This window comes from Pelodiscus sinensis, chromosome 31 (assembly GCF_052426305.1).
Source record: "Pelodiscus sinensis isolate ZL-2025 chromosome 31, ASM5242630v1, whole genome shotgun sequence".
NCBI lineage: Eukaryota > Metazoa > Chordata > Testudines > Trionychidae > Pelodiscus > Pelodiscus sinensis.
The window spans coordinates 13,696,031-13,710,733 of NC_143082.1; the positions used below are offsets into that span (position 1 = coordinate 13,696,031).

Consider the following 14,703-nt stretch of genomic DNA (forward strand, 5'->3'; position numbering starts at 1 on the left):
GAATCCCACATCCCCGACATATAGGGCCCAGGAGGAGGGAGGGGCCACGCCAGACGTGTTGCTAACCCCTAAGCCTCCCCACTGTGGCTCTGCCTGCCCCCAGCGCAATGGGGAGGTGCCCTGGGGGCTTGGGGCAGGTGGAGCTCTGCTGGGTGATGGCTGCCGGACAGGCCCCGGCTTTGCTGGGCAAACCCGCTGGCATCGGGGCTGCTGCCAGGGGGGGCTGGGCCTGGCTGCAACCCTGCTGCCCCGGGCTGGGCAGCTACGGAGCGACCCCTGTCCCTGGGGGGCCGAAGGACAGGCAGGGACGCACCCTCTGGGGCAGACAGGGCCGTGGGGGGAAGGGAGCTCATGTCTCCGTTCAGGGGTGTTGGCAACAGCCAGCTAGAGTCCCAGGGGCAGCCCCACAGCCACCCCTGCCCCACACCTTGTGGCCCCACTGACACCCTGGCATGTGGGGTGATGTGGGGGTCCATGCACACGCGTGTCTCCCGGTGGGGGGGTGCGTGTGCCCCAGGCCCAGCTGGCGTGGGGGGGTGTGCCTGGCGTGCCCCATGTGGGCAGGGGGGGGCTTGCTGCAGATCCCACCCCCCCCCCAGCCAGGCTCCCTATACCCTTCTGGAGCACTTGGAGCGGGGGAGGGGGCAGGCCCTTTATAAACCCCATCCCGGCCCCTCCCCAGCTGGGTCCCAGCCCCTCGGAGGAGCATGGTCTGACCCTCGGCCCCTGGGCACGTGCTCACTGGGGCGCAGGCCAGAATCTCCCAGATTTCAGCTCCGGCCTCCTCTCCCTGCCCCCCTTCCTCGGGCAGCAAAGCCGACTTGGCATGGGGCAGCCTTAGGGGGGCCCTGGGACACAAGGAGAGGAGCTGGGGCCATTGGAGGGCGGGCGGGAGGCTGCTCCCCCCTTTGCATAGAGCCATCCAAGCCAAGGCACCGCTCAGACGAGCCAACCCCCCCCACCAGCCCCTCTATCCAGGGCCCAGCTCAGCCTGCGGATCCGGGTGCCGGGTGGGGGGCAGCCCTTTGCTGGGGGAGCCTTTGGGGGGTTTCCTTCCCCAGGCCCGGGGGGACAGGGGAGAAGGGGAAACGATTGTCCAGCTCAGCCCCCCCATCTGGGACTGGTGGGGGGGGGCTTTTTTGAGCCCGACGGGGAGGTTTGGGGGCTGAGCTCGGTGCCCCCCCCCCCCAGGGAAGCTGTGACGGGGGATTAGTCAGCCCCGGCAGCTGCAATTCGCCCTCGCTGCTCCCACAGTCCCGGCCCGCGGCTGTGGGGCAGGATGTGGGGAGCGAGCGGGACGCCGGGGAGTGGAGCAAAGCAGATGGTAGCGATGATGCTTTCTGTGGTTAGCACAGGGAGGGTGGGAGCCAGGACTCCTGGGTTCTGTCCCTGGCTTGGGGAGGGGATGGGGTCAGGGGGTCAGGGGTGGGGATTTAGGACAGGGCCAGGATAAGGCACCGGGGGAGGACTCTGAACTGGGGTGCGGGGGGGGGGCTCTAGGACTGGATGTGGGAGGATGCTCTGCCGAGAAGCTGGCCCCGGGGAAGGGGAAGGGGAAGAAGGGGGCTGGCAGGAAAGCCCCATCCTGTCCCCCAGAGAGCAGAGCCACACACCGTGGGTCACCCGGGGAGCCAGCGGCAGAGGGAGGGACAGAACCCAGGCGTCCGGGACCTCCCCAGGCTGGGTGGGGTGGGGCCAGGCCCCACCTGCAGGAGGGCAAAGGGGGCCAAGTGAGGGGTGCTGCCGGAGGAGGCGTTACCCAAAGTCCCCGTTGGAAAAACTGTCCGAAGGAAGAGCCTGAGTCCCAGGGGGGTCCTTCCTCCCCCCACGCCCAGCCCCTGGGCTGCATGTGGGGAGAGCAGCTCCTGGGGGGGCTTCTGGGTGAGCTACCAGCTGAGCGCAATTGGGGCTCCCGCTGTGATGTCACAGGAGGCAATGAGGTCATCGCTCTGGCCATGATGTCACCACCCCCGGGTGTGCGCTACTCCCGAGCCTGGGAACCCCTCTGCCCCGGTGAGCGAGGCGGGTTGCAGGCCAGGCTGGGCCTGGAGCTCTGGCCTGCCTCCACGCCACTGCAGGAGGAAACTGAGGCACGGGGGCGGTGCCGGCCCAGACATAGAACAAGCTGCCCAGCACTAAGAGGGGAGTTTCCCCCGCTCTTCATTTCTTACCCTCCGACCTCCCTAAGGCTGCGGAACCCGGGGGGAGGGTGCACGTGTGAGCACACACGCGTGTGTATTAACCCGTTCGGCCCCGCACGGCTGCCCTGCCAGGCGCTCCGGGAGCAGCCAGGGGACTGCGCTGGCGAGGGGCCGCAGGACCTGACCTTCCTGTTCTACAGCACGTGAGATCTTTGCACTGTGCAGCGGAAAGCCACGTGCGAGGCCACTCCCGGGTGAGCGGGCTGAGGCGAGCGGCAGCTGCTGGTCATGTCGCCAGCGGGGGGGTGCCTGGGGTGGGGCTGAGGGTGTCAGGGTCTGGCCCCATGGGAATGGCCGGTGACCGGTACCAGGCCCCGCCAGCAGCCCCCCTGCGGGAGCCAGGCCCCACATGGAACTGGCCCTGGCTCCCTGGGGTTTGCCGACCCGCCTCCCCGTCTGGCCCTCACCTGCCCCAAGCCCCCAGCCCTGCCGAGCGCTGGGTCCTCTCCCCGGCGCCCGACTCCAGACGTGAGTAACCAGGGAGGAAACGGCTGGGACCGCATCCATCCCGCTAACGGGGGGAGGGGCTGCACCCGCATGCCATGGTCTGCGACGCCCCTGTCTCCTGCTGCCTGCACCCTGGGGCCCCCAGCCCCTGCCTGAGGTGCACCCCACCCCACTTCCTGCACCCTGGCCCCCCACTCTGGTGTACTCCCAACCTCATCCCCCACTGCCTGCACCCTAGGGTGCCCCAGTCCCTCCCCTTGCTGCCTGTACCCCTAGAGTGCCTTAGCCCCTCCCCTGCTGCCTGTACCCCTAGGGTGACCCCGACTGGCACTCTGGGGTGCCCCAGCCCCTCCCTCTGGCACCCTGGGGTGCCCCTGCTCCTGCCCCCTGGGTGCCCCAGGCGTTCCCCACTACCAGCACCCTAGGGTGCCCCAGCCTTTTCCCCAGCTGCCGGCACCCTAGGGTGCTCCAGCCCCTCCTCTGCTGCCTGCACCTTGGCGTGCCCCAGCCCCTCCCCCCACTGCCTGCCCCCCACGGGACACCCCCGGCTGCTCCCTCCCCGCCCAGCCCCGCCCCCCGCCGTCGGGGCGGGTCAGGGCAGCGGCCCGGGGCGCCCCGCACTCCGCGGCGGCTCCGCACCTCGCTCCGTGAGCGCCGCGGGCAGCGCAGGAGACGCGGTGAGGGGCCGGGCGGGGCTCGGGGGGAGCGGGGCACCGGAGGGCTGGACGGGGGGGGGGGGGTTTGCTGATTGTGTTTGTTAATTAGGAAACTCATTAGCGCAGAGTCGGGTTCGCCGTTCCAGGGGGCGGTCGCCGCTGCTGTGGGGCGCGGGCGGGGGGGGGGGGGGTCAGTCGCGGAGTGGGGGGGGGTCCCCGACAGGTGCCTGTTTGGGAGGGAGGCAGGTGTGTGTCGTGCAGTTGTGCAAGGGGTGTGCGTGGCAGAGTTGTGTGGTGTGTGCACCTCAGGGTTGTGCCTAGTGAGTGTGGCAAGGTTGTGCATGGTGTGTGTCAGGCAGTTGTGCGAGGCGTGTCAAGAAACTGTGCGAGGCATGTCAGGGCTGTGCATGGTTTGCGAGGCGTGTCAAGCAGTTGTGTGAGGCGTGTCAGGGCTATGCATGGTGTGCGAGGCATGTTATGCAGTTGTGCTAGGTGTATCAGGCAATTGTGCGAGGCAGGTCAGGCAGCTGTGTGAGGTGTGTCAGGGCTGTGCATGGTGTGTGAGGCAGGTCAGGTGGCTGTGCAAGGCGTGTCAGGGCTGTGCATGGTGTGCGAGGAGTGTCAGGCAGCTGTGCAAGGCTCCACATGGTGTGCAAGGCGTGTCAGGCAGTTGTGCGAGGCATGTCAGAGCTGTGCATGGTGTGCGAGGCGTGTCAGGCGGCTGTGCAAGGCAGGTTAGGTGGCTGTGTCAGGATTGTGCATGGTGTGCGAGACGTGTCAGGCGGCTGTGCAAGGCAGGTTAGGTGGCTGTGTGAGGATTGTGCATGGTGTGCGAGACGTGTCAGGCGGCTGTGCAAGGCAGGTTAGGTGGCTGTGTGTCAGGATTGTGCATGGTGTGCGAGGCGTGTCAGGCGGCTGTGCAAGGCAGGTTAGGTGGCCGTGTCAGGATTGTGCATGGTGTGCGAGACATGTCAGGCGGCTGTGCAAGGCATGTCAGGCAGCTATCCGTGCACTCCTCGGCAGTTGCTGTTTGCTGGGAGTTTCCTGGCAGGGGGGTGGGGCCTGATCCAGGTGCGAGTTCCCGTCCCTGGGTCCAGGGGTAACCAGCTGCTCACCCCCTTGCAGGTGGGGCGGAGGCAGGGCAGCATAGTGGGACCCAGCTCCTGCCCCCAGGCGTTCCGAGGGTTCTGACTGGGACTTGGGGTTTGTGCAGTGGCTGGGCCATTAGAGCTCACTGCAGCCGCCGCCTCCCAGCCCCACCCTGCTGGCCCCCTACACGTAGGGAAACTGAGGCACAGAAAGGGGTCACACAGCGAGTCAGGGACAGAGCTGGGGACAGACCCAGACCAGGGCCAGCCCCACTCGTTTCTTGCGTGACATTTAACATGCTGCTCAGTCCCCGTGGCGGCCTGGCGGGGGGAAAGGGGGCCCTGGCACACGAAGCTGGGGGTGCCCGGCCTGCGCTGATGGATGGGGCTGGGCTGTTAATCTCCCAGGTGCGGAGGCTGCGGCCGGTATCTCGGCTGGTACCTGCCTGGAGCAGGAACCACCCCGCACCCATCTTCAAAGGCACCTGGTCGGGCGGGGCTGGCAGGCCAGGCTCCGTGCCCAGGAGCCCTGCTACGCGGTTGCCCCAGGCATCTGGCTCTGGAGGGCAGCAGGACTCGTGCAGGGCCCTGCGGTAAGGGCACTGGGAGCCCTGGCAGCAGGACCCAGGGGGCCTGGGGAGGGAGGGACACAGGGTCCCCCCTGGGCTCCCTTCCTGTCCCCAGGGCTGGGGCTGAGCTACAGGTCGGGCAACGCCCTGGCTTGACGGCCAATGGGGATGTGGTCTCCCTGTGTCCTTGGGGCAGGGGCAGCCTGGCCGGGCTTTGCCCACCGTGCACTGCCCCCAGCACATGCTGCCCCCTGGGCCTGGGCTGGCAGAGGCTGTGGGGCGGGAGTTGGGGGGCCGGCAGGGCTGGGGGAGCCCAGGGCTGGGCCGGCAGGGGCTGCGGGGCGGGAGTTGGGGGCCCGGCAGGGCTGGGGGAGCCCAGGGCTGGGCCGGCAGGGGCTGCGGGGCGGGAGTTGGGGGCCCGGCAGGGCTGGGGGAGCCCAGGGCTGGGCCGGCAGGAGCTGTGGGGTGGGAGTTGGGGGCCCGGCAGGGCTGGGGGAGCCCAGGGTTGGGCCGGCAGGGGCTGCAGGGCGGGAGTTGGGGGCCCGGCAGGGCTGGGGGAGCCCAGGGTTGGGCCGGCAGGGGCTGTGGGGCGGGAGTTGGGGGGCCGGCAGGGCTGGGGAAGCCCAGGGCTGGGCCGGCAGGAGCTGTGGGGCGGGAGTTGGGGGCCCGGCGGGGCTGGGGGAGCCCAGGGCTGGGCCGGCAGGGGCTGTGGGGCGGGAGTTGGGGGCCGGCAGGGGCTGGGGGGCGGGAGTTGGGGGGCTGGCAGGGCTGGGGGGCGGGAGCTGGGGGCCCGACAGGGCTGGGGGGCGGGGGCAGGAGTTGGGGCGGGGGGCTGTGGGGCGGGAGTTGGGGGACCGGCAGGGGCTGTGGGGCGGGAGTTGGGGGACCGGCAGGGCCCCGGCAGGACTGGCTGTGGTTGAGCCGGAGAGCTGGGTGGGTCCCTCGGTTTCACGGCCGCCTTTGATTTCCCCCCCTCCCCCGGCCCCGTGCAAGGGTGTGAAACCACCGGCCCGCTCTGGCCTCTCCCCACCCCCTCAGCTCGATGTGCAGTGCTGGGCTGTTTGCTCCGGCCCATGAGCTGACTCAGTTTCCCCTGCCCCTGGGCACCAGGTGGAGTCCATGACATCATGGCTGTTTCCATAGTGGCGCGATGTCATCAGCACGGAGCCTATGACATCATGTCAGTGTGGCGCTCAGCAGAGTTTGGGGAGGGGGGAAGGAGGAACCTTGCAGAGCGTGCGGTAGTGTGTCAGTAGGGGGCTGAGTGTGACTGCACTAGGGACTGTGTGCGTGATTGTGCACCAGTGTGTGCATGTGTGGTGGCACGTGTGTGATTGTGCATCAGTGTGTGTGACTGTGCGAGTTTGTTGTGCATCGGTGTGTGTGCACGCATGGATGTGACTGTGTATTACTGTGCATTGAGTGTGTGTGGCTGTGCATGTGTGATTGTGCATTAGGAGGGGTGTGACTGTGTGTGTGTGTGGCTGTGCATGTGTGATTGTGCATTAGGAGGGGTGTGATTGTGTGTGTGTGATTGTGCCTCAGTGTGTGGGTGACTGATTGTGCGGCTGCTGGACCCTGTGTCTCCTCCCCTTCTCCAGCTCCTCCCTCATGCTGTGCCCATCCCAGTCCCCCCCAGCTGCTCCTCACGTGCCCCCCCATTGCTGGGAGAGCCGGAGCCGCAGGCCCAGGGGCCGGTGGCTGGGACCAACCCTGCGAGGCCCCGCTCCATAGCTGGGCCCCCAGGGCCGGACCAGGACATCCCCTGGCTCTGGCTCTGGGCTCCCCTCCAGCTCTGGCTGCCCGGCCTGGGGGCACCAGAAAGCCCCTAACCCCCCCCCCCCGCGGGGCAGGCAGTGCCCGGGCTCAGGGGCTCAGGGGGGGTGATGGGGGATATGTACCCTCACTCCCCCCCCCCCGGCCATGGTTGCCTGAGCGACCAGAGTGGGCTGCAGGGTCGGCCTGTTCCCCGGCCTGTTCGCCCTCCGCCCCAGGGCACGAGTCGGCCTGATCCCCCCTCCCCTGGCACTGACGTGGGGCGGGGATCCCCCCTCCCCCCGCCCCGGCTGCCTCACGGGCCAGGCCTGGGAACCCACGGGCCCTGGGGATCTCCCCGGCGCTCAGAGGCCCCCCGGCCGCCCACCCCAGGCGGGCTCTCCGGGACGGGGCTGGGGAGGAAACTGAGTCAGCGAGGGGGGGAGGAAATGGCGGGGGGTGGCCTGCCAGCCGGGGGCGCTGCCCTCACGGCTCCAGCTGAGGACCTAGGAATGGGGGCTTGGACCCACCTGCCCTCAGCCCCCCCTGGCACCAGGACTGGCTGGGCCCCAGGGGCCGACTTGGGGCTCTGCTGGGATCCAAATGCAAAGAACCCAAAGGGCAAGGACTGGCCCAGCCCGGGCCCCCCAGCCCTGCTGCGCCTCTCACTCCCACCCCACAGCCCCCTTGGCCCAGCCCCTGCCAGCCCTGCTGCTGCCCCTCACTCCTGCCCCACAGCCCCCTTGGCCCAGCCCCCCAGCCCTGCTGCGCCCCTCACTCCCACCCCACAGCCCCCTTGGCCCAGCCCCCCAGCCCTGCTGCGCCCCTCACTCCTGCCCCACAGCCCCCTTGGCCCAGCCCCCCAGTCCTGCTGCGCCCCTCACTCCTGCCCCACAGCCCCCTCCCAGCCCCCCAGCCCTGCTGCCCCCAGCCCTGCTGCTGCCCCTCACTCCTGCCCCACAGCCCCCTTGGTCCAGTCCTGGCCCCCCAGCCCTGCTGCGCCCCTCACTTCCGCCCCACAGCCCCCTTGGCCCAGCCCCCCAGTCCTGCTGCGCCCCTCACTCCTGCCCCACAGCCCCCTTGGCCCAGCCCCCCAGCCCTGCTGCGCCCCTCACTCCTGCCCCACAGCCCCCTTGGCCCAGCCCCCCAGCCCTGCTGCGCCCCTCACTCCCGCCCCACAGCCCCCTTGGCCCAGCCCCCCAGCCCTGCTGCGCCCCTCACTCCTGCCCCACAGCCCCCTTGGTCCAGTCCTGGCCCCCCAGCCCTGCTGCGCCCCTCACTTCCGCCCCACAGCCCCCTTGGCCCAGCCCCCCAGCCCTGCTGCGCCCCTCACTCCCGCCCCACAGCCCCCATGGCCCAGCCCTGGCCCCAGCCCCCCAGCCCTGCTGCACCCCTCACTCCCGCCCCACAGCCCCCTTGGTCCAGTCCTGGCCCCCCAGCCCTGCTGCGCCCCTCACTTCCGCCCCACAGCCCTGCTGCGCCCCTCACTCCCGCCCCACAGCCCCCGTGGCCCAGCTCTGGCCCCAGCCCTGCTGCGCCCCTCACCCCCGCCCCACAGCCCCCTTGGTCCCCTTCCATCTGCCCCGATGCCTGTGCGTGCTACGGGTGGCCGGTGCAGTGGCAGTGCCCAGGCTGGGTGAGGGGGCGGAGCACGTGCTGGCGAGGGGGTGTGGCTAACTCTGCTAACACCGCCCCCAGCTGCCTTCCTGCCCCCCACACTCCCTGCCTGGCTGCCCCCCAGGGAGTTTGCAGACTTCATTCTCCCCGCCCCCGCCTGTGGGTCTCCTCTACGGTGACTCTGGCTCAGAACAGAACAGGCCTTGCCCGCTCCTGTCCCTGTCCCGGCGAGCAGCCCCCAGGCCCCCCTCTAGTGAGCTCAGGCCCCCTCTCCTGGCCCTGGGGGTCTCCCTGCGTGGGGCTGGAGCTCCCGGGTGGCTGGGGAAAGGGGCCGTTTCAGGCCGCACGGCTGCTGATCCGTGGGGGTCTGCGCACCGCGGCGGGATCTCCGGGCCCCAGCGAGGGTGCAGCGCACGCGCGCGTGTGTCACGAGGGGCGAGCGTGCACGGGAAGGGGGGCCGGGGCGCTGCGAGTCTGTCTGCACTGCGGGACCGGACTGACCCTGGCAGACCCGGCTTTCTCTCTCCTGCGGCGGTGCCCGGCCCTATCCTGGGGGCGTGCGCTCGCCGGTGCCCCAGGCCCTGGCATGGTGCCCGAGGGGTGGAGCAGAACCCCCAAGGCTGACGGCCCCCGGCCAGGGAATTCCCGGGGTTCCCAGCCAGGGCCCCTCCAGCTGCTTCTCGCCCCGGCCCTGGGAGGGCTCTCGGAGCTGGACATGGGGATGGAGGGGCGGCCCGGAGCCCCCACGACCCTGTGGGGCCAGCGGGCAGGGAGACCACACCCCCCGCTGGGGCCAGGCGGCACCCGGGTGGGGCTGAGTCCCGGCCCTGTGGCTGCTTGGCCTCGGCGCAGGGCCTGAGCCGGGGCCTTGGGTGTTTTCACACTTGCTGCTGCAGCGCCCGGCTGAGGCAGGGGCCGGATGTGCAAGGGCAGCTCCACCCAGGCTGCCTGCTCTGCTGGGCCATGGGTGGGGAGCCGGTTCCCCCAGGACCTGCCCTGGGCGGGCTGGAGCCGCAGAGCCGGGCGGGCGATGTTGGGGGCTGGGTGGTTTCGGGGCGCAGGCCCTGGGGGGTTCCCCGAGTTCTCTCCCCACCCCTGACCCGCTCCCCTCCTTCCTGCTGCAGCTTTGAGCCAGAGCCCCGGGCCCACGGCCCCCCCCCGCCCGCGCCCGGAGTCCAGGGGGCACCCGGAGCCAAATGCAGCAGATACGCAGCCACCCGGAGCCCCACCGCAGTGAGTCGCAGCAGCGAAGCCCTCCGGCGCCCGGCCCGCCCCTGGGCCCCCCCCACCCTGCCGGTGCCCCTCACTCCCGCCCCACAGCACCTGCCCCCCCAGCCCTGCCAGTGCCCCTCACCCCTGCCCCATGGCCCTGCCCTTCACTCCCGCCCCACAGCCCCTGCCAGCCCAGCCCTGCCCCCAGCCCTGCCAGTGCCCCTCACTCCTGCCCCACAGCCCCTGCCCCCCCAGCCCTGCCAGTGCCCCTCACTCCTGCCCCACAGCCCCTGCCAGCCCAGCCCCCCTGCCCTGCCGGTGCCCCTCACTCCCGCCCCACAGCCCCTGCCAGCCCAGCCCCCCCTGCCCTGCCAGTGCCCCTCACTCCCGCCCCACAGCCTCTGCCAGCCCAGCCCTGCCAGTGCCCCTCACCCCTGCCCCATGGCCCTGCCCTTCACTCCCACCCCACAGCCCCTGCCAGCCCAGCCCTGCCCCCAGCCCTGCCAGTGCCCCTCACTCCTGCCCCACAGCCCCTGCCCCCCCAGCCCTGCCAGTGCCCCTCACTCCTGCCCCACAGCCCCTGCCCCCCTAGCCCTGCCAGTGCCCCTCACTCCCGCCCCACAGCCCCTGCCCGCCCAGCCCCCCCCCCAGCCCTGCCAGTGCCCCTCACTCCTGAGGAGGGAACTGAGGGGCATGCTGGGTCGGGGGGCTGTGGCGGGCGACGCTGCTCTTTCTCCCCAGGTCGGACACTGGAGCCCCCCGAAGCGCCCGCGTGGTGGCCGGCTGCCCCGCCCTGCAGGTGCGGCTCTTGTGGCTTCGCCTGCCTGAGCCCGTGTGCCCAGCTCCATCGCCAGGGGGCCCGGCTCAGCCCCCACGTGGCCACACACTGCCGGCCCCCCGCCCGCCCCGCACCCAGCCAGGTACGGCCCAGCCTGCGGGGGCGGCCCAGGAGAGGTGGGGGAGGCCGAGCCTGAGGTGCGGGGGCAGAGGGAGCCCAGGGAAGTGGGGGGCTGGAGGTGGGGGGCGGGGCTTGTCCAGCCCCTGATGCTGGGGGTTTCTGTGGGGCAGGAGGAGACGCGCCGGTTCAGGTGCCCGGCCTGCGGGAAGGGCTTCAAACACAAACATCACCTGCAGGAGCACGAGCGGATCCACAGCGGTGAGACACCCCTCCCTGGCCCGGACCCCCTGCTCCCGCCCCCCATGGCTCCCCTCCCCCCCCCCCCGACTTCCCCCCCGACTTCCCCCTGCTCCCACCCCCATGGCTCCCCTCCCCTCCCCCCCGACTTCCCCCCCGACTTCCCCCTGCTCCCGCCCCCCATGGCTCCCCTCCCCTCCCCTCCCTACTTCCCCCCCGACTTCCCCCTGCTCCCGCCCCCCATGGCTCCCCTCCCCTCCCTACTTCCCCCCCCCCCCCTCTCCCTCTCCCCTACACTCCCCCCTGCTCCCGCCCCCCATGGCTCCCCTCCCCACCACCCCCCCACCCCCCCCCCTCCCACTCCCCCCCCACCTCCCTGCTCCCGCCCCCCATGGCTCCCCTCCCCTCCCTCCTGCCCCCCCCCCCCTGCTCCCCCCCCCACCCCCTGCCCCCCCACTCCCTGCCCTGGCTCCTGCCCCCCCACCCCCCCTCCCGCCCCCCATGGCTCCCTTCCCCACTGTCCCCACAGCCCTGGCTCCCCCCTGCTCCCGCCCCCCACGGTTCCCCTCCCCACTGCCCTCCTGAGTTCCATCCCCTCTGGCCCAGACACCCTTCTGCTCCACCCCACCAATACCCCACACTGCTGCCAGTGCACCCCCAGTGCCGGGGGCCCCCCCACAACCCTTGCCCCCCACGGCCCCGCACTCAGGGTCAGCACAAGGGTGGGGATTTCGGGGGGGAGAGGAGCCCTCCGAGCACGCCTCTTTTTCTCACCCAGCTCTTGTGCGCTCCCCCATGTCCGTGCGCCCCCCCCCCCCCCCCCGTGTCCGTGCGTCTGTCCCCACCCCCGGGCACTGAGTCCTGTCTCCCTCCCCCCAGGCGAGAAACCCTACGAATGCGCCGCCTGCCAGAAGCGTTTCTCCCACTCCGGCTCCTACAGCTCCCACCTCAGCGCCCACCGCCGCCCGCTGCCCCCCCCCAGCGCCCCGGCTCCGTGCCAGAGCCGCCCGGCGGCTGCCAGGCCCTGGGGGGGCCACGTGGGGGAGCACGGGGCCTACAGCAGAGACACCCGCCCCCTGCCCGGCCCCGGCACGGCACGGCCCCCTCTGTGCCCCCCCCGCCTGGGAACGGAGGGACCCGGGGTCTCCGATGGAGAGCCCTTGGACCTGTCTCTGCCCAAGCCGGCGAAGGAGGCCCGGCCCCCCCAGTTCCGCTACGAGCCCTTCTGCCCCCCCACCCCCCTCTGCCCCCTCTTCCCAGCCGTCCTGCCCAGCACCCTCAGCCACCTCCTCCCGGCCGGGGTCCCTCGGCTGCACGGCACCCCCGCGCTGCCAGCCCCCCACTTCCTGCCCCTCCTGCTCTACCCGTACGGAGCGGCGCCGAAGCCAGCCCAGGCCGCGGGCCCCTGGGAGCGTCACGGGCCTCTGGTGAGCAACTGCCCTGCGAAAGAAGAGCTGCGGGGTGGGAGTGAGGGGCAGGGCAGGGCTGGGGGGGCAGGGGCTGCGGGGTAGGAGCGAGGGGCAAGGCAGGGGGGGGGCAGGGCAGGGCTGGGGGGGCAGGGGCTGCGGGGTGGGAGCGAGGGGCAGGGCAGGGCTGGGGGGGCAGGGGCTGCGGGGTGGGAGCGAGGGGCAGGGCAGGGCTGGGGGGGCAGGGGCTGCGGGGTGGGAGTGAGGGGCAGGGCAGGGCTGGGGGGGCAGGGGCTGCGGGGTGGGAGCGAGGGGCTGGGGGGGGCATTGCTGGCAGATGCACTGTTCCCCGGTTGGGCTCGGGGACAGAGGAGCTGGTGGCTGCTCTGTCCAGGGGCCCCGCTGACAGCCCCGTTGATGCCCCCAGGCGGCCAGTGGGGCAGGGCGGCCCCCCCTGCAGGCGGGCGGGGAGCCGGGGGGCCGGAGGCGGCTGCGGAGGACGCCCGAGGGGCTGTATCTGTGTGAACTCTGCCCCAAAACCTTCCGCAAGAGCAGCTCCCTGCTGCGGCACCAGTACGAGCACACAGGTGAGTAGGGGGGCAGTGGGGGTGGGGGAGCCCAGTAGGGGCCCAGGGGCAGGGTGAAGGGGGATCCTAGCAGGGAGGCAGGTAATGGGGGGATCCCAGCAGTGGGAGAGGGCAAAGGGGGAGGGGGGGGGGGCAGGGGGGGGAAGCAGGGGGGCGGGGGGGGGGGTGGGGGGATGGGAACAGGGAAGGGGGGGGGGGTGGGAAGAGCCGGGGCAGGCCAAGGGGGAGGGTAGAAGGGGGGCAGGGGGGACCCCAGCAGGGGCCGGGGCAGGCGAAGGGGGAGGGTAGAAGGGGGGCAGGGGTGGGGGGAGCCGGGGCAGGCCAAGGGGCATCGCGCTGAGGTGCCCGTCCCCACAGGGAGGCGCCCGCACCGCTGCCCGCTCTGCGCCAAGGCCTTCAAGCACAAGCACCACCTGGCCGAACACGCCCGGCTGCACTCGGGCGAGCGCCCCTTCCAGTGCGCCCGCTGCGCCCGCCGCTTCTCCCACTCCGGCTCCTACTCGCAGCACGTCAACCATCGCCAGGGCTGCCGGCCCTGGGGCGCCCCCGCCCCCTCCGGGGACCCCCCGGCCCCCACCCCTGAGGGGACCCCCGCCCCCTGTCACCAGGACAGCACCCTGCCCCCTAGCCTCCAGGGGGAGACCCCGGCCCCTGCCCTCAATGGGGAGACTTTGGCCTCCAAACTGCAGGGGAAGATTCCAGTCCCCAGCCCTGCCCCCTGCAGGGAGACCCCCACCCTCTAACTGCTCCTGCTCCAGGGCCCCCCAGACACCTACCCCCTGTGGGCACCAGGACATCAGGAAGACTCCACCTCCCACCCCCTGTGACTCCCCCAGCTGTCTGGAACCCAGGGTGACGGGGCACATCCCACAGCTCTGCCAGCAGGCCCAGAGGCTACGGGGGGTGGGGGACCAGGGAGAGGGCACAGGCAGCCCCAGCCAATGGGGCATCTCCCCTGGGCCTCTGCCCACCTCCAGCACGGCCAGGCAATGAGGGGAGTTAGCCTGCAGCCAAAGGGGCCTGGCAGGGCAGTGGTGCACGGTGTGGGGGGCATCCCCTGTGTGGGGCCCCAATGCCTGGCAGAGAGCACGGATCCCCTTGCTGGGGGCGCAGGGTGTTCCTAGGGCAGGTAGTGCCCAGAACATAAGAACGGCCAGACGGGGTCAGACCAATGGTCCATCCCGGCTAAGAGCCACTGATGGACCTAACCTCCACGAATGTATCTAGGTCTCTTGAACCCCGTTAGAGTCCTGGCCTTCACCACATCCCCCAGCAAGGAGTTCCACAGGTTGTGCGCTGTGGGAAGAAAAATGTCCTTTGGTTTGTTTTAAACCTGCCACCTGTTCACTGCATGGGGCGACCCCTCGTTCTAGCAACAGGGAAATAACTTTTCCTTATTCACTTTCTCCACGCCTGTCACCATTGCATAGATCTCAGGCATCTCCCCCCTCAGTCTCCTCTTTTTCAAAGCTGGAAAGGCCACGTCTTTGTCATTTCTCTTCCCGTGGGACCCGTCCCGAACCCCTCCTCCTTTTCGTTGCCCTTTTCCGAACCTTTTCCAATGCCAAGAGACCTTTTTGGAGAGGAGGCGACCACATCTGGACGCCGTGTTCCAGATGTGGACAAACCATGGATTTATCCAGAGGCAATAAGATATTCTTATTCACTGTCCCTCTTTTAACGATTCCTAACGTTCTCTTTGTTTTGTGACGGCCGCTGCGCCCGGCGTGGATGTTCTCAGAGAACTCTCCGCACTCCACCGTGACTTCGAGATCTCTCTCTCGAGCAGTGGTGGCTAATTTAGTCCCCATCGTTTTCTACCGGTAGTTTCCAATGTGCATTACGTTGCATTGATCAACATTAAAATTCATCTGCCGTTTTGTTGCGCCGCCACTTAGTTTGGTGAGATCCTGTGACATAGTGGGGGGGCTGTCTGCTCTGTAACCCGGGGTCCCCACCTGGCTGGTCTGTGTGATTCCCATTGACTCACCCACATGTGGATTGGCCCAGACACCTAGTCCCAGCCTGAG

At 70.4% G+C, this 14,703-nt stretch overlaps 1 protein-coding gene across 2 annotated transcripts; it reads left to right on the plus strand.

Annotated features, from left to right (window-relative positions):
- Nucleotides 1-2,042: 2,042 nt before the first annotated feature.
- Nucleotides 2,043-14,664, plus strand: LOC142818923 (uncharacterized). Of its 2 annotated transcripts, none has more exons than XM_075901786.2 (7): nucleotides 2,043-2,395; nucleotides 9,458-9,566; nucleotides 10,287-10,465; nucleotides 10,614-10,701; nucleotides 11,560-12,107; nucleotides 12,514-12,673; nucleotides 13,031-14,664. In XM_075901786.2, exons 2-7 carry the CDS (start codon nucleotides 9,530-9,532, stop codon nucleotides 13,414-13,416), a joined length of 1,398 nt encoding a protein of 465 aa, XP_075757901.2. In that variant the 5' UTR covers nucleotides 2,043-2,395; nucleotides 9,458-9,529; the 3' UTR covers nucleotides 13,417-14,664. The 2 variants fall into 2 exon arrangements, with proteins under 2 accessions (XP_075757901.2, XP_089630867.1); XM_089774741.1 differs by lacking the exon at nucleotides 2,043-2,395 and adding an exon at nucleotides 2,405-2,669 and having other exon boundaries at nucleotides 13,031-14,663.
- The last annotated feature ends 39 nt before the right edge of the window (nucleotides 14,665-14,703 follow it).

Excerpts from the sequence above, each read along its gene's own strand:
- LOC142818923 (XM_075901786.2), top strand. The coding sequence starts at position 9,530 with ATGCAGCAGATACGCAGCCACCCGGAGCCCCACCGCA. Across the intron at positions 10,466-10,613 it reads CCCGCCCCGCACCCAGCCAG|GAGGAGACGCGCCGGTTCAG; the intron begins GTACGGCCCAGC and ends TCTGTGGGGCAG. Across the intron at positions 12,674-13,030 it reads GCACCAGTACGAGCACACAG|GGAGGCGCCCGCACCGCTGC; the intron begins GTGAGTAGGGGG and ends CCGTCCCCACAG.